Source organism: Strix uralensis, chromosome 13, assembly GCF_047716275.1.
Source record: "Strix uralensis isolate ZFMK-TIS-50842 chromosome 13, bStrUra1, whole genome shotgun sequence".
Taxonomy (NCBI): domain Eukaryota; kingdom Metazoa; phylum Chordata; class Aves; order Strigiformes; family Strigidae; genus Strix; species Strix uralensis.
In genome coordinates, this window is record NC_133984.1 from 2,589,513 (window position 1) to 2,615,682 (window position 26,170).

Consider the following 26,170-nt stretch of genomic DNA (forward strand, 5'->3'; position numbering starts at 1 on the left):
AATATAATAGCACAGCTAAAGCTTTCATGAAGTATTTTCCAGTTGCTTAGTGGCCAAGCCCTCTGACTAGTATGTATTTCAGCCCAGAATACCTTTGATAATCTTTGCCAGTATCCAGTGTTGGTGGTCTTAAAATTCTACAACCGAGTGGAAAACTGTTAAATGCTCAGGCTTCAGAGCATGCCTAATTAATTCTTTCCAGGGTTTTAGTCCTTTAAAAAGTGTTAAAAACATGGATTCAGTGTATCATTGAATATTGCATGGTTCTGTGAAAATAAATTGCATCAGTTTGATTCCTTTAGTAGTTCAGAGAGTTATTGCTCTGTGCTTACTCTGGAAGTTTACAGGAGTCTTTTGAAAGTTAAGGTTAAAATAGCCAAAAGTTGCTAATGATGGGGAGTAGCTCAATGGCAAAGTGAGAGCCCAAAAACTACATCAGAAGAGTCCGGGCTCATAGATCAAGCAGCTGCATTTAAAAATCAGGCTATAAATCTTCCTTGCTCTCGCAACTCCAGAAAGTATGTGTGTTCAGCACGTGGACTTCTTTTAATTTTTATTTTAACCAGAAAATCACACTTCTGTTTATTTTATTTCATGACTGCTTAAGGAGATCATAATGGCTTAATCCTGGAAAGTACTGGCAACACTTAAGAAGCAGGTGAGGCAAATTTGAGCTTTTTTCTTTTCTGACATCAAGCACTGGGGGGTATTCAACCTCATAAGAAACATTAAGAATCTTTCAACATCCAGGCTTAAGTGCTTCTTCCAAGAGACATGTAGACAGGAGAGATGAAAAAGGAGCATGTGATGGAGATGAACCAGTGATTATAATTTTAATGCAGAATTAAAGGGGCAAATGTCAATATGGATATCTATTCCCCTCCCTTCCCGTGCAGTTCATACTGGGGGGTTGCTCTTTGCAAAACCATCCGGGAATGTTGGTGGCATTTTCAAGGCAAAGTTGGTACCATTTGGGTAGCACTTGTGGTCTTGATGGCTTTTCTCTCCTCAGTGGTTTCTTGTCCTGAGGTTTGCAGAGCCAACATTAAAGGCAGAGACCTACGAGAGAGATTCATTCCACCTACCTAAGAAAACACTACATGGAACGTCTTTCGGGACCTGACAGATCATCAGGGTAAGCTCCAAGGCAGAAAGGTATGCAGCTCTCCAAAGGGGCTCGGGGAAGTCTCTGAAGGCAGCCCTGATATCACATCTGTTTGTAAAATTGCAAGAAATTCTCTGCTTTCAGCATGAGAGAGTGAAAATATGTTGATCTGTCTACGTAATATACAATTTTTCTGTGAGCATGGATCAAAACACAAAAGTTAACGATAACTCAGACTGTGCTGGTGGAGTCTTTGATCATTCAAAAGGTAAAGCACTGATTCTGTGAAAAATCTGAATTGACTAGCCCCAAGTCTGTATATTCTGGAGGTTCACAATTTCAGTTTAAAAGCTTAAGGGTAAAAAAAAAAGTCATCAGGGTCAATTATGAAATAAAGGTCAATAAAATGCCCAGGATATGACTTTCCTTTCCTTACAGGTGGGTCCTAGTGCTGTCTGTGGTGGCACCCTCGTTCAACCTCGCTGGGTAAGAGGACCCCAGTGCAGCTCCCCACTGGCACCAGAAGAGGTAAGGGAGGAAAGGGAGTGTTGTTTTCCTTGGTAATTAAATGGTGTTTGTGTCTGACTTTTGCATGGATGGTGACGATGGTCAGTAAATACACCTGCCTAGCTTTGGTGTAGCACCTCAGAGATCCCAACACAAGCTGCAAAGGACAACCAACATCATCACCAGTTTCTATACGCTGAGAAAATCGGTCAGGATGTTACTTTTTTGGGTTTGGTGGTTGGGGTTTTTTTTGGTTTTTTTTTTTTTTTTTTTAGGGTGGGAGTCCTAAGCCTGTAGCTATAGCGCTCCAGGAGTGTTCTATTAACTCAGGCAGCAGCTAGTGATGAGAGGAGGTTGTAGACTAGTTTTGGATGATTGTTCCCCTCCCCAGCTACCCCCACAAACACCTACCTTCAGGCTGGGGAGGCAGGCAGAGGAGTTCCTGGTCTGCCTACCGCCTGGGAATAAGGTTTGACATGCAGAGACTTGCTTTGTAGGAGGAAATAAGTGTGGTCCTAAGGGCCAACCAGGAGCTGCATCACCTTCTGGGGGTGCCTCTTGGACCCCGTGCTGAGGAGTGGGATGGACTGGGCAGAGCATTGGCAGGACCTGAGGCCAGTGGGGTGAGTGTTGGTACCAGGGCTTGCTCTTTCTGACTGGCAGATCATTTATTTTCTTCTCTAAATTAAAGATCATCTCTTCTGGAAGAGTAAAATCAGGGCTCCTTGAGCCCTTGGTGAGACTGAGAGATGGAGAGTGAAATCCCGTTATCGTAGGGAAATCAAAAATCTATGGATTTCAGGATTTATTCTACGGTATTTATGTATAGGAAAAGCACTTTTATTCCTGTTTCTCCCCCCTATCCTACAACATGTTGCAAACACACAAAGGGTTGTGGAGCTCGGGCTGGGCAGATACTGGTCCATCCTTATGCCCCCACTGTGCTTTTTTATGGCCCCCCAATAACAAGTGCTGGATGTTGGATGTTAATAGTGTGGCCCCAGGTCTGCAGTCCGACCCTCAACACTACACATTTTCCACAGGGGCAACATTTCCACACAGAGTTCAGGTGCAAAGGCAACATCATAAAGCAGCCCAGGAAACGATAAGATGAAAAAATATGGATGAGTCAATCATAATTTAAAAAAAAAATTAAGCATTTTACATCAATTTACATATTTAATAATTGCATTCATTCTTTGATAGATATCAAAAGGTGTTCTGCCCTCCAGAATGGAACTTTTTCTCTGAAAATGTTGAAATGAAACATTCAAAATGAAAAAATGCATTTCTTAAAATTTTTCCAGAGGTACTCGCTCACCCCAGCCCTTCCTGAAAAATTATGTGTTTTTTAAACACCACATTTTCTGATTAGTTCATCAGAAAATCCCCAGCCCTTTCTAACTGCAGAGGGAGAGGGGGGCTGGAATGATTTATTGGTGGCTTTCTTGCCATTTCTTCTTTTTTTTTTTTCCCCTTTCTTCTAGTATATGTGTGTCCTGTCTATTAACAAGGCTGTCTATTGCATTGTATAAAATCTATATGAACAAAATACTTGCACAAAAGAAAACCAAAAAACTAATTTACAATTCAAAACCAGAATGGGTTGAATCTTATAATTAATAAAGATGTTTTTTTCTGAAGAGTAAAAGAACTATTTTTTTCTATTAGTCTTACGAAAAAACATTCCTATTATGAGAAATTTAATTTTATCTATTTTTCTCCCCAAGCAAAATAGAGAAATAGAGAAGCAAGGGGAGTGCAGAGGTTAGATGAACTCTGGCCGAGTGGGGCTGAAGGAGTTTGCTCCTCTGGTGTGAGGAGCCAGCACCTTCTGGGCTGGCTGGATGCAATGGCATTGATATCTAATTGAAAAAAAATAATCAAGCTGAATGGAAGGAGGCATAAGGGGGTTGTAGCCCCATTGTGGGCATTAGCCATCCCCTGCAAGCATGGGTGCTCCCACCCCGTGCTGCTGGAGCAGCTGCCCTGTCCCCGTCCCTGCCAGTGCCCCTGGAATGGTCTCATTGTCCATCATGTCCAGGAATTTTTCAGATCCTAATGGTGATGAGCACGTGCGTTGGGATGTGCCAGGGAGAAGGGAGAGCTCGTTGCATGGAGAGATGTTTTGACCTTGCAAACTCAGTTCCTATTCCACGGCCCAAGAATTTGGAAAATGTTTGGTTGGGCACATAGCAGCCCGTGAGGAGCCAAGGCTGGGCACCAGCAATGCTCAGCCACGCAGGGGTTTTTCTGCCAGTGGGACTGAGAATTGCTGAGGACACCTTCCAAATGGCAAACAGCACTCACTTGCGAATATGCATTAGCATACATAGAGCAATGCCAGATACAGCTGACTAAAAAGCACACACATAGATGTGGAAGTGTGCATTAATCCCTTTTTTAAAAATACACAAGTGCCCACTTTGCATTTTAATTTTATGCAATTGCAGTGCAATCGGCAAAAAAAGTCCTCACTTCTGGTGTGCAAACCCTTGTCTTCACCGAGCTCCTTCAAGCATCGCCAAAGCTCCCCCGTCAGTCGTGTTCAGCTTTGAGATATAGATCACAAGAATAGATGGCAACCGATTTTCTTTGTCGCTTCAGACAGGTTTAACCAGTATTACACATTAGTTAAATGGCAACTGATTGAAACTACACTTATTGAAGATTATTTAGGTGATAGATATGTTGGATTTTGTATTTAATTAATCATTTTATGTTCAATACAAAGAGGTCATCTCGTGGCAGTAATCGTTGCTTGTGAAGTAACCAGATGGCTGTGAGGTGGCTATGTTACTGCAGTTCAACACTATGGAAAAAGAGTGGATGTACTGGGCTGGGAGAGGGTTAAAATGTGTAGGAATGGGACAAGTGAAGGTGTAGGGAGGGTTGGACACAAACACCTACGTGCAAACCTATCGCAGTGGCAGGGATCGCAGTGGCAGGGATTTCTTCTAGTGGAGAAGGCAGCTAAATGTGGGAGGGCGAGTAAGTGGCTGAGGAGGGACAGTGTGTGTTTATTGCTGTGGAATTGCAGGGCTGAGGAGGGCTCGTTTCCCAGGCAGCACTGCCGAGAGAGCTCAGGAGGAGCAGAGCTGCTCGCTGCTCCCCCATGGGCACGCCGAGGGTTTTCAGTGGGAGGCTCTATTTTGTCAAAATGATTTCTCCTCTCCCTTAGCTGACTAAACATTTTCTTGGAAGAAAAGGGATGGTTAATCAGGCCAGAGACATGATGTATGTTTTCACTTCCCTGAAAACGGCCTTTGTACCACAGCTCTCCCGCCAGAGGCACATCCACTGCTCCCTGTTTGAAGGCCACACAATGATGTCTCTACCTGCCAAGAGCAGCATTCAACCCTGCCGTGGGGACTTCCATCTCGTTATACTAACACCAGAAGCCATTCTTCCATTTCAGTGACCAACCAAGAGGTAAACCTAACCTTTGAGGTGACCCGCTGGCCCTGTCCTGCAGCTCCCTGTTGCCTTGCTCACCCACTGTCTGCTCCATCATACCAGATGCAACGACTTCTTCTGCCCTCCTTGCACTCTTGCCCCTTGCAGTCCCGCTCTAGCTCCAAATAACAGGGCTGTGGGGACTGTGGCAGAGTTTTGTCCTTGCATGACAGGTCTGCAACCTGTCCCACCATTTTTTTTCCTCCACGTGTCAGCGCGGGGACTCCTTTGGGCAGGGACCTCTTTCCTGGATCCGATGGGATGCCTCACGTGCTTGCAGTCAAGTTAAACAAACAGCAGCTCTGCCACTGTGACAGTGAGGAAGAGAGGTCTAATGTATTATTTAAAAGCTATCCCTGCAATATTTAAGAAAGAACAATGCAGAGGATAGAGTAAATTATTATAATTTAAAGTCTATTGTGCTCATAGAAGAACGAGCATATTCATCAGTCCATATGCCTCAACAGTTGGCTAGAAGTGTAGTCAAAATTTTACCCAACCCTCTCCAGTTTCCCTAACCAGTGTGCAGTTTCTCTGAGATACCCATATGTTCACAGTTATCTTTAACTATTAAATTGATTTGGAAATTAATTTGGCAACACAAAATCCCATAGGATAAGGAAGTCAATGTCTTCATCTATCCCCCTCTTTAGAACAGGTCATGATTTAGGCTAAGGTTAGAAAACCAGAACTTGAATTTTCACTGTAATTTAAATTTCCTCCTTCAGCCTCCTGGCATGTTACAGGAATATAGTTATTGCTCTACAGAAATTATAATTTTCCTAGTCTGGCATCCCATTCCTGGCAGTGATCTACAGCAGATGCTTCAGCAGAAGACAAAAACATTAGGAACCAAATGGCAATGAAATTCCATGCAGGAATGTCCTCGTCCCTCTGAGACACTTCTTCCACAGCAGGCTTGGGCAGTGGGAGGGGTGTGGATGCTATATAGTCTGCTCTTCTATGGCAGGAGGGAGAACATCTCTCTACAGCTGCAGAGCAAGGCACTCCAGGTATGTTGGTATGTACACCTGATTTTAATGCTTCATGTCTAGCTAGATGTGGACCTGCCAGATCTAAAGGTGTTTGCATGGGTTGGTTGCACCACTTCTGAGAGTGCCAAGGTGTTTAAGATATCACCAATGTTTTAATGTTATTGCTTGGATCTCTGGGGTTATTTTGTGTGAAAGCTGCATGAGCATTTTGTTGAGAGGAAACAGGAGCTGAAGGAGATGCATATTGCACAAGTGCCACTTCTACACTGCACTTGCGAGGATGTGGCAAATGGGGTTTTAAAAACTCTCCAGTGTCCTGGGCAGTTCTGCATCGTAACCACTCGTGACCTACAGACGCTCCTGACGGGCCAAGGCTGAGGGCTCTCTGCACTGCTCTTCTGAAATGAACGGCCATGTGTTTATTTGGAAATCTTCCTGCTCTGTCTCAATAGCTATTTGTCATGTTCCTTAACGCCACAGCTGTTTGGTTACGCCAGGTCAGCTGCTTTTATTAGTCCTGTTCCCACCACCCACTGAAACTCTCACCAGCCAGGAGAGGATTATTATCCATGTCCAAAAATAGCACTTCTCTCGTTCCACTCTTCCAGTGACCCTGGAAACTTCAGTGTTTTTCTTCTTTTCTAATTTCCAACTCTGCTGCCTACCTGCTTCCCCATGAAGGCTGGAGTAGCCGCCCTCACAGCCGGGATCCTCGGCGGCACCGGCGTGTTGCTCTTTCTCATCGCTTTTGGGACGGATTACTGGCTTCTAGCTACAGAGACCTGCGGTGTCTTCGAGCGTGGGAATAGCACTCTGCAAACTGGGGAGGTAAACTCTGAAATATTGTCTTATTTTGGAAAAACTGATTTATTTAAATAATTTTAAATTTTAAATTTTTAAAGTTTTAAATCTGCAATATATATGCTCATTGAAAGCAACCTGCTAAAACGTCAGCCTGAGCTACCTTTGCAATCCAAGGCAGCTTTTCCGTAGTATCTAGCATTTTGACTGAAGTAAAATGTGTCTAGGAAACATTAAGACAGCACCCCTGTAATCTGGCAGATATGAACATTAGGGAATGAAAGGTAAAAATGTAAGAGCTTTACTTGTTGACAGCATTTGCCTCTAAAGACAAAAGATATCTCCTGATATTTGCCATTAAAAGATTTCTCCCTCTGTAGTTTCTTCATTTAAAAATAGTTCATATTTTAAAGTGTAGGACTTGGCAATCATTTACATCTGAAGTGATACGACTACAGCACAGACAGAAAACAAAAGCAAACATCAGACGCAGAACAGAGTAGACAAAGAGTTCCTGCCCATCTAACATGAAAAGGCCTATATATTTTTAAAATTAAGATTTATATAGGATTTTAGTTAGCAGGAAATGTAACTTTCTAAGGACAATTTGGTATTGTAGTGCTAACTGCTAGTATCATGCATTTATAGATCCTTTTGAAAGTTTGATTTTTAGCTGTACTTGCTATTGTCTAACTTTTCAATGAACTAACAACCAGATCAGTTCCTTGAGCCACCCACTCTTCAGAAATGTTTTTGTGCCGATCAATGTGTGGTTTCAATTACAAAATGACAGGAAGATCCTTGTTGTGTGCAGACTTTTTGTTACTTCAAAGTTCAATCCAATTAGGTTTGATTTTTTTCTGGTGTGGTGAGTCACACTGGGTAAGCATCATGATGCCAGCAAGAAATATTTTCTTTCATTTTAGAATCCCATAATCAAATGTAGGACACTGTTCACTTGAGTCATGTTTCCAAATGACTTTCTCTATTGGAAAAAAAAAAAAAAAAGATAGAAAAACTGCCAGGCAGAAGACACTGTCTTTACTGTTTAAAGCAGCACAGTAAAGCCCCGGAGATGTCAGAAAGTCACGAACAGAGGAGCGCCGCTCAGTTTTTGTGCACTTGGGAAATGACAATGTTAATTGTTTCAGATTATTGTTTGTGCTGTTGTCTTTTAAAGGGGAGAGACTAGAGACATTGCACTGCACGACATGAATAAGCATCTCAAACATTTAAGATACACTCTTGGCCAAAGTCTTAGTGTGCCTGTCACTAAGGCAGAGCGACTTCAAAAGCACCAGGCAGAAATAGGAACTGCTCTTACTCTTCCTCTGAGCTATTTTATTTCTATTTCAGACACTGTTTCTATTATTTCTATTTCAGTTACCAGTTGTGTACGGCAGGCTGTGTTTTTACCTTCTCTGCCCTTTCTTAAACTGGCAAATTCTGTCCCTTACAGATAAGGATGGTCTTGAGTATCTGCCAGAGAGCGATTAAATGTGCCGTAGATGCACAAAGTCAGCAGCCATCCAGCTGATGAAGTTTGAGGGCTGTTACCATTGTCATAGCTGGTCTTTTCTCCTGAAAGTAAAAGGAGAATCAGGTCAGAGCTCTGGAATTGGTCATAACTTGACGCATAAAACTCTCGAGGCGAGGGAAGTATCTCTAGCACCTCCCTGTTGAGTCCCGTCTGCTTTCTCTAGTTCACAGGGTTCAATCCCGTATGGAGTTTCTCCGTCCTCCGCAAAATGTAATTTTGTAGCAGTCATGTCTCCTTTACTAAACGGTGTGTGATAAAGATAAAATTGCTTTTGGCTATAGTTTTAATAAGTTTTTTGTAAATAGTCCAATGCTCAACTTTGCAATATCCTCCCTTCTGAGAAGACCTAAACCTTGTGCTCACAGGTCTGGTCACGGGGTTGAAATAGACTCATAAAAAAGAAAAAAATCTCAACATCACTATCGTAGTCTATGAGAAGACTGGTGTGAGCAGGGTAATTTGTCTCACCTAAATTTAGCATAACTTCTACTGGGCTCAGCAGAGGGAGAGAAAGAAGGAAACCGTTGGGCTGATGATTGGAAGAGGCTCACTGGGAGTGTTAGAGTTGGGCTTCTGGGGTTAAACCAGACCATACATGGATCCTGCAGAGTAGCAAGGACATCAGAACTATTGCATTGGGTCACACCTAAAATTGTTCACCTGGTAATCAACCTGCTTCCTACTGGTTACAACAGCAATAACATTTATTTAAGGAAAGTGTCTAAGAAGTAGAATACACCCAGAATACTTTGCTCCCCAACATATGTGTCCAGCTCTGGCAATCAGTGGTTTAAAGATATTAAAGAAAGAAAATCTGTCCTGTGAAGGTCTGGAGGACGATTTGTTATCAGAACATGTTGTAGCTGTGATATGGCAGAAAGTCAAGGACAGTAGCTGCCTCTGTGTTCCCCATCCCCTCCAAAACCAACTCAAACAACAACAAATGAAAACCCCAACAAAAAAGGAAACCAGCAACTCTCTAAGCAAAAAATACACACTTTCCACCTTTCTGCCATGATCATCCCTGTATCAGCTTGGGCTTTCATTTCTTCACAGGCTGAAACACCAGCAGAGGCCAGGAAGGAGATCCTCACTTTCCATCATGAGGGCTTCTTCTGGAGGTGCTGGTTCTTTGGCGAGGGCTACCCAGAGACCATCTGGACCTTCTGGTACAGTGAGTACAATGCCACCGCACCACATCCACAGCATTTGCTCAGTGTTTGAATTGCAAACAAGCACAAAAGGGCTCCCAGGGATGAGGAGGCAGTTGACCTTTTTTCATTTTTTTTTTCATTCTCATTGTCTCTCTATCAAAAGCAAACTTGGCTCACCCTTTCTATGCTCTTTTTTTTTTGACTTGGATTTTGTTCTCAGAGGATTGTTCACAGAAATGTAGGAAACTCTTGATGCCATTTAATATATCACTTACTTTTGGAGAGGTGGCTTCCACCAGCAAGGACAACTCTCCCCTCCCCGCCTCATACCTCCTGATGTTTGTTTTCAGCTAAGGGCTGCTAAATTTGAGCCCATGTCTTTCCTGGCCGTTAGCACTGCTCTTCTGTCAGCGTTTTCAGCCACTGGGATGCTGAGCATTCCCACCTCCCACTCATTTCAGCACGGGGAAGGCTGGACGTGCATGAGTGTGCTCTCCCTGGGTGCTCAGGACCTCTAGCAGTGGGCAGTGGTGGGCCATGGAGAGCCGTAACCACATGTCTTTATGCTCTTAAGCACACAAGACCTTTATTGTAAGATCTTGCCTGTTTTGCTTTTAAAGGTCATCGAAATTACACGTGTGAATAAACAGAGATTATGCAAAATCATGTTTTTTTCTGAAAGCACATTCACTCTTCAAAAAAAAAAAATTGAAGGAGAAGGTGAAACCTGTTCTGAGACACCAGTTGGTGCTGCCTGGTGGCCCACGTGCAGTGAAGTGTGGGGTCTTGGTCCAGTGAACCAGGTGCTCCCACCAGAAAGAGCAAAGGAGTGAGACCACCCCACAGCAGGCCTGGCACCAGCCCCGCCGGCGGCCAAGCCAGCAGCCGGCTCGCCCGCGTTAGCGCGCAGTGGGGAATTAGAGGACAGCCTTTCCCTGGGATGCTGCAACCCTAGAGGAGTATTGGGGATGGAAAAAAGAGATTTTAAACAGTTCTGCAAAGGTTTTAAACGCTGCAAAAGCCTTGACCCTGTGCTTGCTGGGGTTTCAGTCTGCTCAAAGATACTTACGTGCCTGTGAAGCAGCGTGATCGTCTCGTAGGGCATTTGGCTGCAGATAATGCAGATTCCCACAATAAATTTACTCTGCAGTGATTAAAATTTCAGATGACTTTGCTGTCCACCAGTCCCTGACCTGTGTTTCCTCTAAAATCTTGCAGGAACAGTTACTGCCACTGTTCAGCTGAACAACATGAGATTTTTCATACAGAAATTTTTTGATAAAAAAGGACAGGCTTGAGAGAGTGAGTTTGCTATCTAATTACATTATATGGAAATGCATGATATAATATAATGTTACCTGAAGTAAAATGACTCTTACTGATAACTGGCAAATTTGTGTTACTTCTTTAGGTATTTATTATAATAGGATTGATCATGGCAAATTAATTTGCTGCTCTTATGAATGTAATAATTAATTCAATAGGTACTCCATAGTCAATTTAGCATGAACTAATGTCCACCTATTATAAAGTGTTCCTTTGAGCTGGGGAACATATTTAAATAAGTGGCCAACCATTAATTAATTCATTTAACATTCATTCTATTACCGTTAATCATGATAAGCCTCAATGGTATTAATATTGATGGGGCACTTCCATTCTAATTGTGCTTTCCCTTCTCACAAACTGGAGGTCTTGTGAGGGAGCTTGTTCTGGTACCCAAATACTTTTGTCCCTTCCAGACCATCTGACACATTTTCTGGAGGAAAAGAGCAATGGGAATATTTACACTGATTTCAGTTGCTCCATCTTTCATTATTTATGTCCACCTCAGACTCAGGTTATGAAGATGAGAAGATGTAAGGGTAGCAGTCTCAGATCCTCTTATATTTCCTTTCTCTCATCATTCTTCTTTTTCTTTTTTCTTTCTGACCAGGATTTACTATCTGTCTTTACTCCCCAGCTTTCTGATTTCAGTGAGGGTTTTGTAGGTTTTGCAGAATAATACCTTGCCATCTGAATGCTATAACTGTGATTTTGCAAAAAAAGAAAAGCAAATAGGGATTAATTTTTTTTGTTGTTCTTTTTCAGCTAGCCAAGCACACCCCAAGTTCTGCATGCATGGCTACCTCTTTCCCATGCCCATTGCTCTTGGACCTTTCCCCCACCCTTCCTACGACACAACTGCAGGTGGGTTTCTTGCCTCCTCCCCCCGGAGCTCCTTTCCCAAGCGATCGGGCAGAGATTTACAATGTGTGTCAGTGCTGTGGTTCTCCCATTGTAAATGCATGTGGCCAAGTGTGACCAAGACTTTTGGAAAACGGCCTTGCTTAGTTGACTGCCCCAGGCTATGAGCACATCGAGATGTTCTCCCACATCTTCTCTCCTCCAGACCCAGCCATGCCTGGCCATGAGCCATGCACCCTCCCACTGGGTGCTCAGCACCTACTCCTACGAGCAAGGGAGGATGCTAAATCCACTCCCTCCCACCTCATCGCTCACTGGGAGGAGCTGGAGACAAAGGGCTTCAACCCCATGGCCAAATCCAGACTCTGTGGGCAAGCAAGAAAAGTAATTTCTCCTGGGCTGCAGGTTTGTGGCAGCCCAGTGCTGATTTGTTTCCAGTCTGGCTTCCTGGGAGAGCTCTGGTGTTGATTTGTTGCAAGGCAAAATAAACAAACACTGGAAAATCAGTTAAAGACCGAGTTGTTAGAAGATCCATGTAGGTGACTGGCTTATTTTTAACACACCGAATATGGCACAGTTGGAGAGCTCTCCTTTCAACTGGTTCCCTTTTTATTTATGTTTCTCTATATTTTCAGAGTTCTTTAATGAATCAGCTGCTGTTAGGAATTTTAATTTGCTAAATTGGTGGCAGCAGCTAGAATTAATGCCATGATCTTTTTTGAAATGAATTGATTTCTTTAAATAGTGTGCATCACTCTGCATTGCCTCCGGGGATCTGGGGCAGGCATACTGCACAAACAAACATCTTGACCTTTTCCTTAGCCTTTAGCAGTACCTTTTTTATTTTTATTTTTTATTTTTTTTATGAGGAATTAATTAAAAAAAAAGAAACATTTGTCAGTAGGAGCATGTGAGGGAGAGCAGCTAGTTTCTTGTGCTGTGCTGTGCAGGATTCCTGCCTCAGGGAACACGCCGTAGTGTCAGTTGGATACAAGGGACCTGTCGGCAGGCGGAGGAGGAGCCCGTTGCAGGCTGTGTGCAGCAAACATGTGGGTTAACCGGTGGGATTTTTTCAGCTTAGGAGAGGCAGGCATGACGTCTAGTTTCTGAATGATCCCGCTGATAAACGCACTATGTTTTCCGTACTAAATAAAGGGCCATGGAAGCATCTGTCCCTGCCCGTCAGCCCTTGCTATGAAACCCTCTTCAGCTGCCTCACAGAAATGCCTGTTGGGACGGGTCCCAGGAGGGTGCTGGGGGCAGGCTCTGCGCAGGGGCTGCACCCTGGGGTGCTGCAGGGCTCTGCCAATTCACCTCAGTGCTACGATCCCTGGGGAGATGAGGATATCTCAGCACCCACATTTATAGGGCAGTGGGAGTGTTGGGCTCTTCTGCTGCACCAACCCCACTGCAAAGCCCTCAGACATCTGCAGAGAGCAGGTACTTCTGTTGTTAACACTCATTTTATTTCAAGCCAGTCCGTCCTCGCATGCAAATGATGACAAAACAGGAGGCCGTCCAAGAAGAGGGGTCCTCCAGCTATTACCTGCTCCAGAGATAATTCTGGCTTATCTGCATCCTCTTAGGCTCCCTGAGAGAAACGGGTGACGGGAGGTTAAACATGAAAATGAATTCTGTGGTTTTGGAGAGTTCAAGATACTTATCTTTCCCTAAGTGGCTCTCCTGACAAAATGGTTTAAAATGAGTAAAACGCATCTTTTCTGTATCATTTTTCTTTCAAGTGTGAATCATTTCAGCATTACCGACTTGCTTGCGCTCAGCTTAAATCTCTCTAACTAGCGCTTCTGAAAAACAAGAGGCAGAGCGAGATGTAGCAGTTTGAGGGGATCAGATAAATCAGGGGAACGGGGAGCAGGGTATCAGAGAGTCTCTGCCTGAAGACCACCACCTTTGGCCAAGGTTTATGGCAGTGGCTGGAAGAGACTTGGCTACTGGGAGACTGAAATTAGTGTGCTGCATCCCATCCTGTGGGATGTGAGGGACGCAGGCTTGCTCGGCTCTGGCTGGTGTGACTACATGAAGTCACAGCAAACCCCCCAAATTCAGTGGATGAAGAGGCAGCTGTTCTCTTGCCTTGTTCTCTTACTTGGAGTCAAGCATGGTCATTAATGGGGGAAATCATGAGCTCCCGTTTTCCCTGCAGTCCTGCTAACAAAAACTGTCTTTATTTTAAACTAGGAACCTGGCACCTTCTGTAAGTGTTAATTAAAATGGAACAAAGATGTGGTCTGATTCCATCTCCCCAAATGTTGCTATTTTCTTTCCTTTCTTGCCAAGCTCTTCCATTCCCCACAGGCACAGCTAAGCACGGTGTCCTTTACTCTCACCCCCTTTTGTGGCGTGCTTCCCTGGCAAGCCCTTCCAACCCCTTGTACTCATTCCAATCCCATTATGTAGGGCACGACATTCAACCTGAACTTACACTGCTTCCAGGCACATCGCACCCATGCCGCAGCAGGGACTTAGCAAAGCAGGAGCTCCAGCTCTGCCTAACGTGAGCAGCTTTACAGGTTACTGCTTTTGCTGAAGCAGGAGTTAAGCATGGACTGAAGAAAACTGCTTTTCCTCTCCTTTCCCTGACTTTACTGTTTTTGACCGTGCAGTGTACAGAGGCTTCTGGACGGCGTTCATCATGCTGGCGGTCGCCGCCGGGCTGGTAGGAGGGCTGCTGCTGGTGTGCGGCGTGCCCTTCGTCAGCCCCCGGTCCTACAAAGTGGGAGGTGGATTCCTCCTCGCCTCGGGTAAGCGGCGGTACCGGGATATGGCTGGGGCAGGAACGCAGCGGCCAAGCTCCGCTTGGTGTGTGCAGGGGACCGGGAGGCAGCCGGGGTGAGGCACTGGCGGGGGAGATGGGGGCTCTGATGGGAGCTGCGCTGACTTGGAGTAAATGATTTCCCTCTTCCCCCACTGCAATTAAACCTCTATGCTCAGTCAAGCTTTAGCAAGATAGTCCTTAGTCCTAGGGAGGCTGGGTTTTGGGAAAAATATTTTTTTTTTTTTTTCCTACTCTTCTATGCAACCCAGAGGAGCAGAGCCTTTTATTTTAATAAAGTCCGTAGCTGCGTTAACCCTGGGCAGCAGTCAGCCACGCTCTGTTCCCCTAAGTCAGTCTTTGCATTTGGGCCTCTCCTGTCTCTGCTGCTAACATCCGTTAGAGCTGGAAACCCACTGAGTGATGAAAGGCGTACCCAGCGACTCAAAATGGGAGGGCTGGCTTAATAAAACCTGAAAAGATATAGCGGTGGCACAGCAGGAAAATGAATTAAAAATAGGCATTTATTCGTTATTCCCACTGCCATTACAAATGATTCCACTGAATTATCACATGGGCTTTTTCCTTTTCTGTATTTGAGAAGGAATAACTGGCTTAACTAGTAGAAATACTTGACTTATAACAGTGACTCAAACTCAGAAAAAAGCTTTTTTGTGACTCAAGCAGCTAAGGGCTGGAGCTCAGCTGAGCCATGCCAAGTGAAGAACTTCATAATGAAGTCAGGCCTTTCTCTGAAAAACCACTGCTTATTTATGGATAGCACACCAGGTCCTGCTTCCTCATATACAGCATGAATCAAACACAAGCCAACATCTTTCCTCCAGTCTGGGCTTTGAGTATGACCAAGTTTTTGGGGGTTGAAAACATTCATGAAAATATTTAACAAGGAAGGTCCCAACACTGACCCTGGAGGAACTTCCAATCTCACCATGCCCTGCTATTATTACCTTTTACTCTTTTCTCCCATTATTTAGATCCCTATCCATTTTATAGCTTCTTTCCTAATTTCTATCTCCTCCAGCATGAAGGAAGATGACATCTATCTATTTGTCTAAAAAATTGGGAAGGCTCTAAACCAATTTGACCCTATGTGCCTTTGCTAATTCACTTTGCATTTTATCCAATTTTCCATTTGCCTCCAGGTCTTCAGTTACTGAAGGGAGGGCAGCAAGCCTGGGGGTATCTGCTTATTTCTTTCTTATATAGTTTAATAAATACTTGGTTGGGTTTAATTATTCTAAAGGCAAATTTCATGTGGTTTTCACGCACGGATTTCCTGTGGGAGTGCAACGGTCTTGTTATCAGATCTCCATCAGGTACCAATGCCTTCTACTGAGTAGTGTTGGCCACTTGACATGTGTGTACATTGAAGTCATCTCTTCTTGTGAGACTAGGGCCGAATATTTGAATTCCCTCACATGTGACACTCTGGCTACCTCAGTTAAAGCCCTATTTCTTCAAAACACTCAACTTTCAGCCCAAATAGAAAACCTGAGATCAATCACCTTCTGACACTGGCCAGATAAATAAAATATCACACAGAAAAGGGTGTCAAGTAATACTCAATCACTGTATTCATTTTTTTTTTCATTGTTTCTGCACTTTATTTGACTACTTCTTGATTAAAAAGCTAGGGCATAGAATGTGACACTTTTTAGAAGAGCTGATTATGCATCACATAAACCTCTTGGCATTAGACAAAGATGCTGCTGTTTAAATTGAAGTTTGTATTAAAGCCGTTTCAATCTGAACAGCAATCATTGTTATTAACTGTCATTAGGAGGAATGAGTTCAGCTGAAATAGAATTCCTGCTGTATTTTCAATCTAAATGATAGCTAGGAGAATGAAATAGTATTTCAGCATTTTCAGCAAAGTTTGCTTAGAGTTTCAACTGATCCTTTTTTGGGGGGTGGGGGTATCCTGAACTCAAACCTCTGGATCCTGCTTGACACTGACTTCCTGATGGATTCAGGATGCCTGCCTCCATGGTTATTTTCTTGCTATCCCTTCTAAAAATATTTTGCATAATTGCACTAAGCAGTAGGAACAATAGATTTAACACAGCTTCAACTCCCTAGCCATCCCTTTCCTTCAGATAGCGGGATGGAGAGAGACAACGCAGGAGAAAGCGCGTCTTGTCTTCTAATCATGGCCTATGGGTCAATGTTAATTAACCTCCCTTGCAGAAATGATCTCTCCTTGAGGAAGTGTGAAAATGCTGGCAATGTGTAGAGTAGGAACATGGTCTGGTAGTCAGATGGTGAGATGGGGCATCATGGCTGAAAGATGCCCCAGCCTCTCAGGGCATCCTTTAGATGCAGCTTTATTCTGTCCGTAAACTCCCTCTGCCCCTTTTGGCAGCAGCCCATGCTGAGGTCGTGACATCACAGCCCTGGTTAATCATTGCAAAATGATGCAACATTTGCCACCGAAAGCCTCTGAAGATATTACCGGTGCAAATGCACTCCCAAGCACATTTATGGATAACCAGCCTGACATGATCTGGAGGAGTTACGTGTGCCCCTCTGTCACGAAGGGGGAATTCAACGCCTAAGGGTGAAGATTGTTATCGCTCAATTAGGTCTCCTTGGGTTACCTCTCCAAGATGCCTTTTATTACTGTACTTTCAAGAGGACAAATCTGACTGTCTGCCAGCTACCGTAACAAATGTAGTGCTCGGTGGGTGGCATTTCTGAGAGCCCTTTCAAAGGACTGGAGCCATCCCCCTTGATTTCCTCTTCTGGGTGACTTGGGAAATACAGCCGGAGCCCATCTGACATTTGCTGCTGCTTGCATTTGCACATCTACCTCCCCAGCTGAGCAGTTATCCTTGCCAGCCTGCTCCCAAAAGCACCCCAACTGCACGAGCAAATAGCCGGCGTGCTGCTTTCCTTCTAACGTTTGCCATCGCAGACTTAGCTTTGGTGCTTGCAAGGGGGAGGCAGATCTGCCTGGTGACTAATTGTCCCCTTGTTTCAATAGTCAGATGACAATATGATTAATTATCACTACAATGTCACCGAGAGGGCCGAGTGAACGCTGCACTGCAGCTTCTGGAAATGGTTTGAATTACTGAGACAGCTTTGCTTGTGCTCCTTGGTTTTCTGTACTTGTACTCCTCAGTTTTCTGTGCTTGTGCTCCTGGGTTTTCATTTCTTTGGGGATTTTAGAGACCAAGCTTAGAAGTGAGCCCACGCTTCATCCAGACCTAGGGCAATTACTGAGCTCCTAGTGCTGCCTTAATACGTTTGGACCAGCTGCATAGCTGTAGGCTTCAGTGGAAAAATGACCTGAGCTCTACCTGGTGGCTTGCTCAGGGGGGAGGAAGCTGCTCTGGAGGGAGCGGACAGGCAAAGCGTGAGCGTACGGTGAGTTTTCAAAGCAAGCAATAACGATGCGTAACACAGGTAGTGTTAAGCAACCCAAAGAGGAGCTTTTTATAAGCTCGCCTTACACTGGAAAGCACAGATACAGGATGAACCATGTACACTCCACACTTCTTCAGCCGCTGCGGTGCCGGTGCTGTTTCTCCACCATCCCCACTTACATGGCATGCACAGGCATGCTCGCACCATCCCGCAGCCCCGAGATCGCTGAGGCCGTGAGCACAAAGCCTTTCCTGAGCTTTTGGAGTCGTGTTGTGGTCATGCTCTTCAGCATGAGCTGACTGCATTAAAAAAAAAAGGCAGCTTTGCCAGTCCTGTGAGTTAAAGTGCTGAGTTTTGTGCTCAGATTCCACTTCCCAAATCAAGCATCTCCATTTTGGCAATCTCAGGCTCCCCACATGCAGTAAAGACTGACAGTTATGGAAGGGCAGCTGAAGGTCACCCCTCCATTTCCTCGTTATTAACATCCTTAAGAGGCAACTAGTGAGAAAGGCGAATGAGTCAAAGTTCATTATTCTCATAATTAGCAGATTACACGAAAGTTCAGTAGCTTCCACAGAATAAGAGTTAAAGATTGAGTTCACTCACCTGTCCCTACAATTAGCAGCTATAAAGGTGTCACAAGGATATAAAGTGCGAGAAAGAAAAAGCCCGACTCCAATTTACTCACAACGAAGGTGCAGCCCTCCTGGGAGGGGGAGATGAAGCACCAGGGTTTGTTGTCCTGCAGTTAGCAGTGTACGAAGGAGAAAGATTTAATACCCCACTTCAATTTTCTTGCAATTAGTCCCTCCCCAGAAGATGCCATTGACCTCATCAGCATTGAGACGGAGTTTTGCAGTTAATTTTTTTTCCGTACCATCCTAATGAACAGAGGCAGAAGGAAAGGGAGAGAAAGAGATCACTTGGCTAATTTTCCAGTGATAGAAACCATAGGGATGCTGAGAGGAGCATGGGGTTGGTCTTGTTTATTGAGGTCCTCACTTATACTTACCCAAACCCAACACACGTCCTGTGTCTCAGGTGTATGCACCAATGCCAGGCTCACTTCTTGGACAGAAAACTAGATTTTTTTTCAGTTTTTCATTCTGCTGCCCAAGGCAGGAAGAAGTCTGTCTCTGTACAAACTGATTTGGGGCTGACAGGAAATGAAGATATCGTTCTGCTGCGGCCAAGACTAAAAGCCCCAAAAAGGAGGTGGTAAAGTAAGACCTGTTCAAAAGATGAAAAATCCAAAATAAAATGCCAAACACTTACTTTGGTCACATGGGAGTGAAACATCCTGATTTTCTCATTGTGAAGAGTCTACTAATGTTTGAAAGCGTGACAAATTTTAGGCAGTTTCATGAATACTTGTGATTGTTCCAAGTAAGCAATTTTTTGCTGAACAGTTTTCAGTGAGCTGCCCTTTCTGCGCTTGTACCGTCCTTCTTCGCCTTCACCTGCCCTTTTGATTTTCTTTTCTCGCCGAGGAGATGGTGTAAATCCCAGGGACTCCTCACCACTCAGCTGTAATTATTCCAGGGAAGAAGGCTGCTTACTTTACATTTTCTTGTCATTTTTCCAGAGTGTGAAAATGTTCTTAATTTAGATGCTGTGGCCATGCCATCACCTCCAGTACCTGTTTAATAATAAATCCTTCCATACCCAGACCTGGCACTTCTCCTGGGGTGAGGGGAGGGACCATTTCCCCATCCTTAGCTCCTGGTGCACTCAGGGATGGTGCCACCCTCTCACGGGGCTTCCCCACACCCTCCTCAGTAAGAATTGGTAGGTTTTAATCTGATTGCTTCAATAAATGAGGCTGGGACAATTCAACGCAAACCCCCTGGTTATTTAAAGAAAAGTAGGAGAATTCAGAAGTACGCTACTGTGCCCGTAACCTCTGTCCCACTGGGGCTACGTTTTCATTTGCATCTCTTACGGTAGGTATTATAAGTTAATGAAATAGAAATTGATCTTTAAAAGAGCACTTTTCAAGGTTCAGTTGCTATCTAATTAATTTAATTTTAAATTACATCAGTAATAAAGACTTAATTGCCTTCTTATCAATATATTGTATTTTGTAAAGGACATGTGACTATTTAAACATGCAATTGTTTTCTTATAGTAGAATAATTGGTATTTTAAGCATACAACTATCATATTAAGTGTAAAATATTTATTTGTGCACTTAATTTCAAGTGGTATCAAAATCTCAATGAACATGCAAATGTTACAACAGCTGCTGTTTAACTCCTAGCCTGCCTCTCCAGCAACCATAAGGACTTTTCCGTGTAAGGGAGAATGGCTTGAAATAGCAGTGTGTGGTGATGTAAAGTATATTCATATGGTTACACCAAGTTTTGATCATTAAGATGCAATTTGCAGGCTTAGGGTATAGGAGGCTGTTTAATAGTCATGACAGCTTAGGCTGGGTAGCTTCAACTTCTATATAATACCTAGAGAGGACTTTGAACGCTCTGTACCTTCACGGAAGTCTCATTTTTGGCTGCAAGATGTGAAGCGGAGGTTTGTAGCAGCAGATGCGCTTATATCTATTATAAGCAGAAACACAGTTAAACACTGACCTGTTTTCTCTGACCAAGGTTTCAGTAACTACCATTGCTAAGCAGATATATCAATGTCAAGCTTTACCCACTCCTTTGCTTAGCATGGGAGTTGGATTTTGTAGTGTATAAGCTGCCAAGAAGAATAATTAAAGATAGTACAAGCTACCTCTGATTTAAAAATTTCAAGGGGAAAAGTTAAATCCAACAGAAGCCACAACACATCCAGAAAACTGTGTGGTAACTTGTCAAGTAAATTAGTTTTGAGCTGTTTACTTCTACTATAAAAATATTGTAATCTGTGATGTATTTCTTTCATATATGTGTGTGTGTGTGTGTGTGTATATCTATATGTTATACGGCACCATTTAAAAATAGGAAGCTTCTAGCTGTGAAGTAGCAAGATCAGATATTATTGAAGTGCTTTCAGATCTGTCAACACACCGTCACTATTTAGTTTTAATATATGTTGACTTTAAAGTGCACTGTACATATTCTTTAATGCGACACAGTAAATAATATTGGGGCCACGCTAGTTTTTTGTCATCTGCTTCACACGGGGGAGCTAGACCTGCAGCCTCCGACCTCCATCACTTTGAATTATGGGGAAAGGAGGTTCCTATTAAGTCACCGAAGCCCCCAAACCCACCGGGGACTGTACCGGGCCCAGGAGGTGCCTGTTTGCCACGTGCTTTTCAGATGTGACCGAGCTCTTCCTGTAGACGCTGACCTTCGACGGGTATGCATCTGGAAATAAGAGATGGCGAGGTCTCACGGGAGATCTGCTATTTGGGTCGCAGGCATCCTGCAAGGCTTGGGAGGCTCCGAGGAGAGAGAACCCTTGCTAAGCAAGGTGCTGACCTTGCACTCGTTGCTCAGGCTGGAGTGTGGCCTTGGCTCTCCTCCCGCCTGGCTCCAGGGGAGGTCAAAGGAGGTCTCACTTGCCAATGAAAAGACTTTCTAGCCTCATGGTATAAGCTGTTTATTATTCTTTTTATTATTCTGTTATTTAGTAACCCATCTGAGATTAATACCTCATGGCTACATGCCTTTTCCCCTCTATTATGTGTTATTTCTCTGCAAAACAGCAGCATCTATACTCCTTGCCATGTGTTTTAATACTTGCTTGCGAAGCTCAGTTTAAGGAGGGGTAACACCAGGCGTGAAGGGGAGCTGCCACGAGCTGCAGCAGCTGCTCAGCGTCTGCACAGGCTCTGCTTGCACTGGTGCCGGGGGTAGCAGGTCCGATGCTGGAGAACGCTTGTCATCAGCAGGACTGATCTCTGTATCTTTGCTTTTCTGGTGGAGTGTGGATCTGACACTACTTGGAAGGGTAGACAAAAAAAGAAAAAAGTCTTAGTCTCGCCTTCTCACTCAGACAAATTAAAAATAAAAAGGGCAAACTGACCCACCTTTAAGACCGGAATGCAGAGCTAGCCTCATGCAGATCCCTGCTGAGAATATCAGCTGTGTTCATGATGGTTTCTCCGTGGCCGTATCCAGCTGTAACGGAGCCCTCGGTAGCGGTTAAAGCATGAGGTGTCGGTGTGCCTGCGGCTGGGCAGGAGCTGGTTGCGGTGGTGTGGGTCTCTCCTGTGGTGAGCTTGGCTTTCACAGGAGCCTGCAGAGCAATGTCATGAACAATAATTCTGCAACACTAGGCTTTGATGCAAAGGACCTGCAAGAATAAATGGAAATCTGTTGTGGTCTTTTCTCAGTTTCATTCCTGTGTTTCACATGCAGAGAATAACTCATCTTTGTCTCTCTTTCCAGGAGGCTTATTTCTCCTGCTCATATTTCTCTTTGTGATCTGGAAGGAGTTTGCCGCTGATTTTCAGAAGTACATCCTTCTGGAGAGAAGTGAGAAGTGCACGGACGATGTACCCGTGCACGTGTATTATGGGTGGTCGTTCATGTTCGCCGCAGCGGGAGTGCCCCTGGTTTTACTTTCTGGACTCCTCTTCTACCTGATCGGCAGAGACATTATGAAGTCCCTGGAGTAAGACAAATTTGCCACGCTGAGAAAGCCTTTTGAGAAAATTGGTGATGCTCCTTGTAATGAAATGTTCACAAGTTTTGAGGACTAGATCGTTTTGTAGCTGCAATTGTTGGTATAGGTGCATGATTACACTCACACTTATGTGGAGGCAGGGGTGGAGCACTGAGCATCCAACCACTGTCCATCCAAAGCCAGCCAGCTGAACATCCCCCTTCAGCATTTTTATACAATTTTGAGAAATTTAGATGTGTCTATGGGTTTTTCTCTGCAGCCCAAGGAAGTGCCGCCGCTGTGGAAAGCAGCTCCCCCAGCTCCTGTTTCTGTCAGCAGAGCCACGCATCCATATTCAGCAGAGCTGGAGTTTTATAGCATTCCCAGCATCCTTGTTTCTTGTAAAAGGTAATCAAATCTGGCTGTGGCGGTGTATGCTATAATGTCTATTTCTGAAAAGCAATTAAGGATGATTTTTTTTTTTTAGCTGGCTCTAATTGATGTCAAAGGACAACCATTTTAATGGGATGTCGGGAAACATGAGAAACTTTTTTTTTTCCTTAAAAGCCCTGATTCTGATGATACAAATGTACCTGGACCTAACCTAACTTTCAATGAGTGAATAAACCAATTTCTGTGGCATGAAACCTAACATGAATTAATTAGTGTTTCTTTACAGCACCACATTACTGTGCTTTTAATATTTTCCCTGGATGCAGTGTTGTGGGGATTCGCAACCCAAAAAATGGAAGATGGTCAGAGTTGGGGGAAAGGAAGTAGGAACAATCACAGTTATTTTTTATTTTGTTTGTTATGGTAGACCCTGTCAGCCAGCTCAGCGTGGGACCTTGTTATATTCTACAGGTGCAGCTCCGAAAAGACAAATTATATACCATTTAGATATTTTTAAATTCTTGCAATTGCTCAGGTATACGTTGTCTGACAGATTGCAGTGGTCCTACGGAGAGTAATGCATGTTAATTCTACACCAAACTGTTGAGGTACTGGAGGTGAAGTAATTTATACTCTATATGCAGAGGTTTGCAAAGACACTTGAGAAATGACAAAGATTTGATCTTGTCATGTTTTTCAGGCTGGATTTTGATGCTTTGAAGTGGTTTGTTGGGCCCTTGCTTGCTGAACTCATTTGCATAAATTTGAAATCAAACTTCCTAAAAATGCATGCCGTTCTCACGAATGTCATACTTTGTGCTAGACATATATCTCCCGAGCTTTATGTCATACTATTGACTCAGTATAGTTAATTAATAATGTAATGTAAATCTCTTCTAGAAAGATTGTTGGCAGTATAAAAATGTTTGTTAATGCTCATCGTAAAATATTATTCAAGGCTGGCATTTCTTTCCTTTTGGAGCAAGTTCTAATTATTCTTTTACAAGATTCATGGCATAAATATAGTGAGAAATTGTAATTCCCATATGTAAAGACTAGTTCTTTTGTATGAATAACAGGCTTGGTCTGCACATCTTAAGCAAAATTCACACTGTTTTCCATTAATAGAAATTTTGTTTGAAGAGAATTGATGTATACAGGTAAAAATCATGGGTTTTCCCAGTGAAGACATGTTTCATGACATTTACAAATACACAGATAGTTTAGTGTTTTATTTGGCCATTCTAAACTGTTTTTTTCATAATATCTCCTTGGGTTATGCCTGTGCCCTATCAGTTCTTCAAGTGATAATTTCTCACTATAAATTCCCTTTGAATAATTTTTGTCATTTAATTATCTATTCAGTGTAGAGATGAACACTTATGGTCACAAAGAATAAAAGTATATAATCCAGGAGCAGAAGAGGTCAAGATTTACAGTCACTTGCCTTTCACTGATCCCATAAAACAATCCAAGCATGCAGAAATGATGATCCCATAAGAGACACCAGGGCAGAAGAATGAGAATGCAGCAAGAAATCCATCAGACTTATTGATATCTGTGAAGCTGAGGATCCCTGAAGTTGTGAATATAGAAGTGAGTTTTATATTATAGAATGAAATATTTATTAACTTTCTCCATCTGTTCTTTAAAAAATTTAGTTTAATGTCATCAAGGCATTTATGGAATACATTTAGCTTAATCATGCATTCATGCCTTAGGGAGTAAACTATCCCTGGAGACTTGTTCATTCTGGATCAGGTCTAGAACAAGCAATAGTTTAAAACTCCATCATTCTTTTGAAAAACACATGACTTTGAATCATTCTTGAAGAGAGGGCTTTTTTTTAACAAAAAAAAAAAAGTCTGGTATTGAGTATATTCTCTCCAATAGTCATCTAGTATTGAGCATACTCGAATAGTCACAACAATAAGGATGCAGAGAATGAGATTATAGACTAGTGTAACTAAAGTAATCAGCATCTCCATTAAAACACAAGGTTTGTAGCCAGCTCAAGTTAACCAAACACATCATTTTGGTCGACTAAAGAGTCTAATTCCTTTGCTCTCAAGTTTCTTGTGGCAAATATAACTCAAGCAGACAAAATTTTGTGTGAGAATCATCATTTCTGGAGGAGAAATTTCAAAAACAAGCTGATGGACTCAGTGGCAGGGTTTGAAATTGCAGAAACCACGGTCTCTTTCATCTGTTGAATGTGAAGAAGTTTGATGAAAGGATATTATAGAGTAGTGACAAGGACCTAATTCTGATCCAAGTTTTGTCATTATAAATCATGAGTAATTCCAAAGACTTCAGTAGACCCTTATCACTGTTAAACATCTGTAAGTCAGATCAGAACCGGGACTAATAAATACATTCAAAAATGCATAATTAAACCAGTGATTTCACATCACTCTGATGAATTTTAGTCAAGGATTTCTTCAAGGATGCTTTTCTCACATTAGCATTTGACGTTAGTAAGCAATGAATAATTCCATTTTTTCTTTCCAACATCTGGGACACTTCCTGCTTTATTTGCTACTTACTGAACACTTGGCAGGAAATATTAATGAATCTTGGGTGTTAAAATACAGGCCCTGTGGATCACGCTCAGGAGGCAGTGTTACATAGCAGAGGCTGTATGTCTTGAGATTAAGAGGCTTGATTTTGGTGAAGAAAGATATTGAGGGATTTGCCAAACCTGTGGGAGATATGGGGATTTGAGGAGTTTACCCAAAAGCCAAGCCCCTGCAGCTCCTTCCTTCAGCTGTTCCCTCATACCAGGAAGACAACAATTAATGATAAAAGTTTTTCCCCTTGGTCAGATCAACTTTTTTAACCTGTGATTCAGAAAATTAGCACCCAAGGATGCCCTGAGGGTGGGAAGGTGCTGGGTGACAGGCAACAACCCCCAAGGAGTGGACCAGGAGACCAGCATGCCATGAGAGCAGGTGCTTTCTCACATCCCCAGAGGCCTGGAGGTTTTTCTCTTTATTGACAAATTATATGGTAAAATTCTATGTTTGGAGAGGTCTGCTGGCTTTTCAGAGCAATCTGCAGAGGAAAGGTGGGCTGAGCACCAGAGGCAGGAGAGCTTCCAAAGGAGGAAAGACATGTCCTGTATTAGCATGAAGTGACCTCGTCAGTTCAGCATCTGACCAGGAGGGTGAAAGCAGCCTCTACTATGGAAAACAGGTTAATTAGAAGTTAACCAAAATTTGTACCATCTTGGTGTATAACAGACCTTCTGGGATTACTTGCTTTGACCTAGTGGGACTTACAAAACTTTCTACTTTTTCTTATTGTCCAGAA

The 26,170-nt window shown here is 43.3% G+C and overlaps 1 protein-coding gene across 1 annotated transcript; it reads left to right on the top strand.

Annotated features, from left to right (window-relative positions):
- Nucleotides 1-6,684: 6,684 nt before the first annotated feature.
- On the top strand, nt 6,685-23,117 carry LOC141949230 (transmembrane protein 182-like). Its single transcript, XM_074882580.1, has 5 exons — nt 6,685-6,891; nt 9,461-9,578; nt 11,650-11,748; nt 14,370-14,507; nt 22,249-23,117. The coding sequence occupies exons 1-5, from the start codon at nt 6,739-6,741 to the stop codon at nt 22,476-22,478; spliced, it is 738 nt and encodes a 245-aa protein (XP_074738681.1). The 5' UTR covers nt 6,685-6,738; the 3' UTR covers nt 22,479-23,117.
- The last annotated feature ends 3,053 nt before the right edge of the window (nt 23,118-26,170 follow it).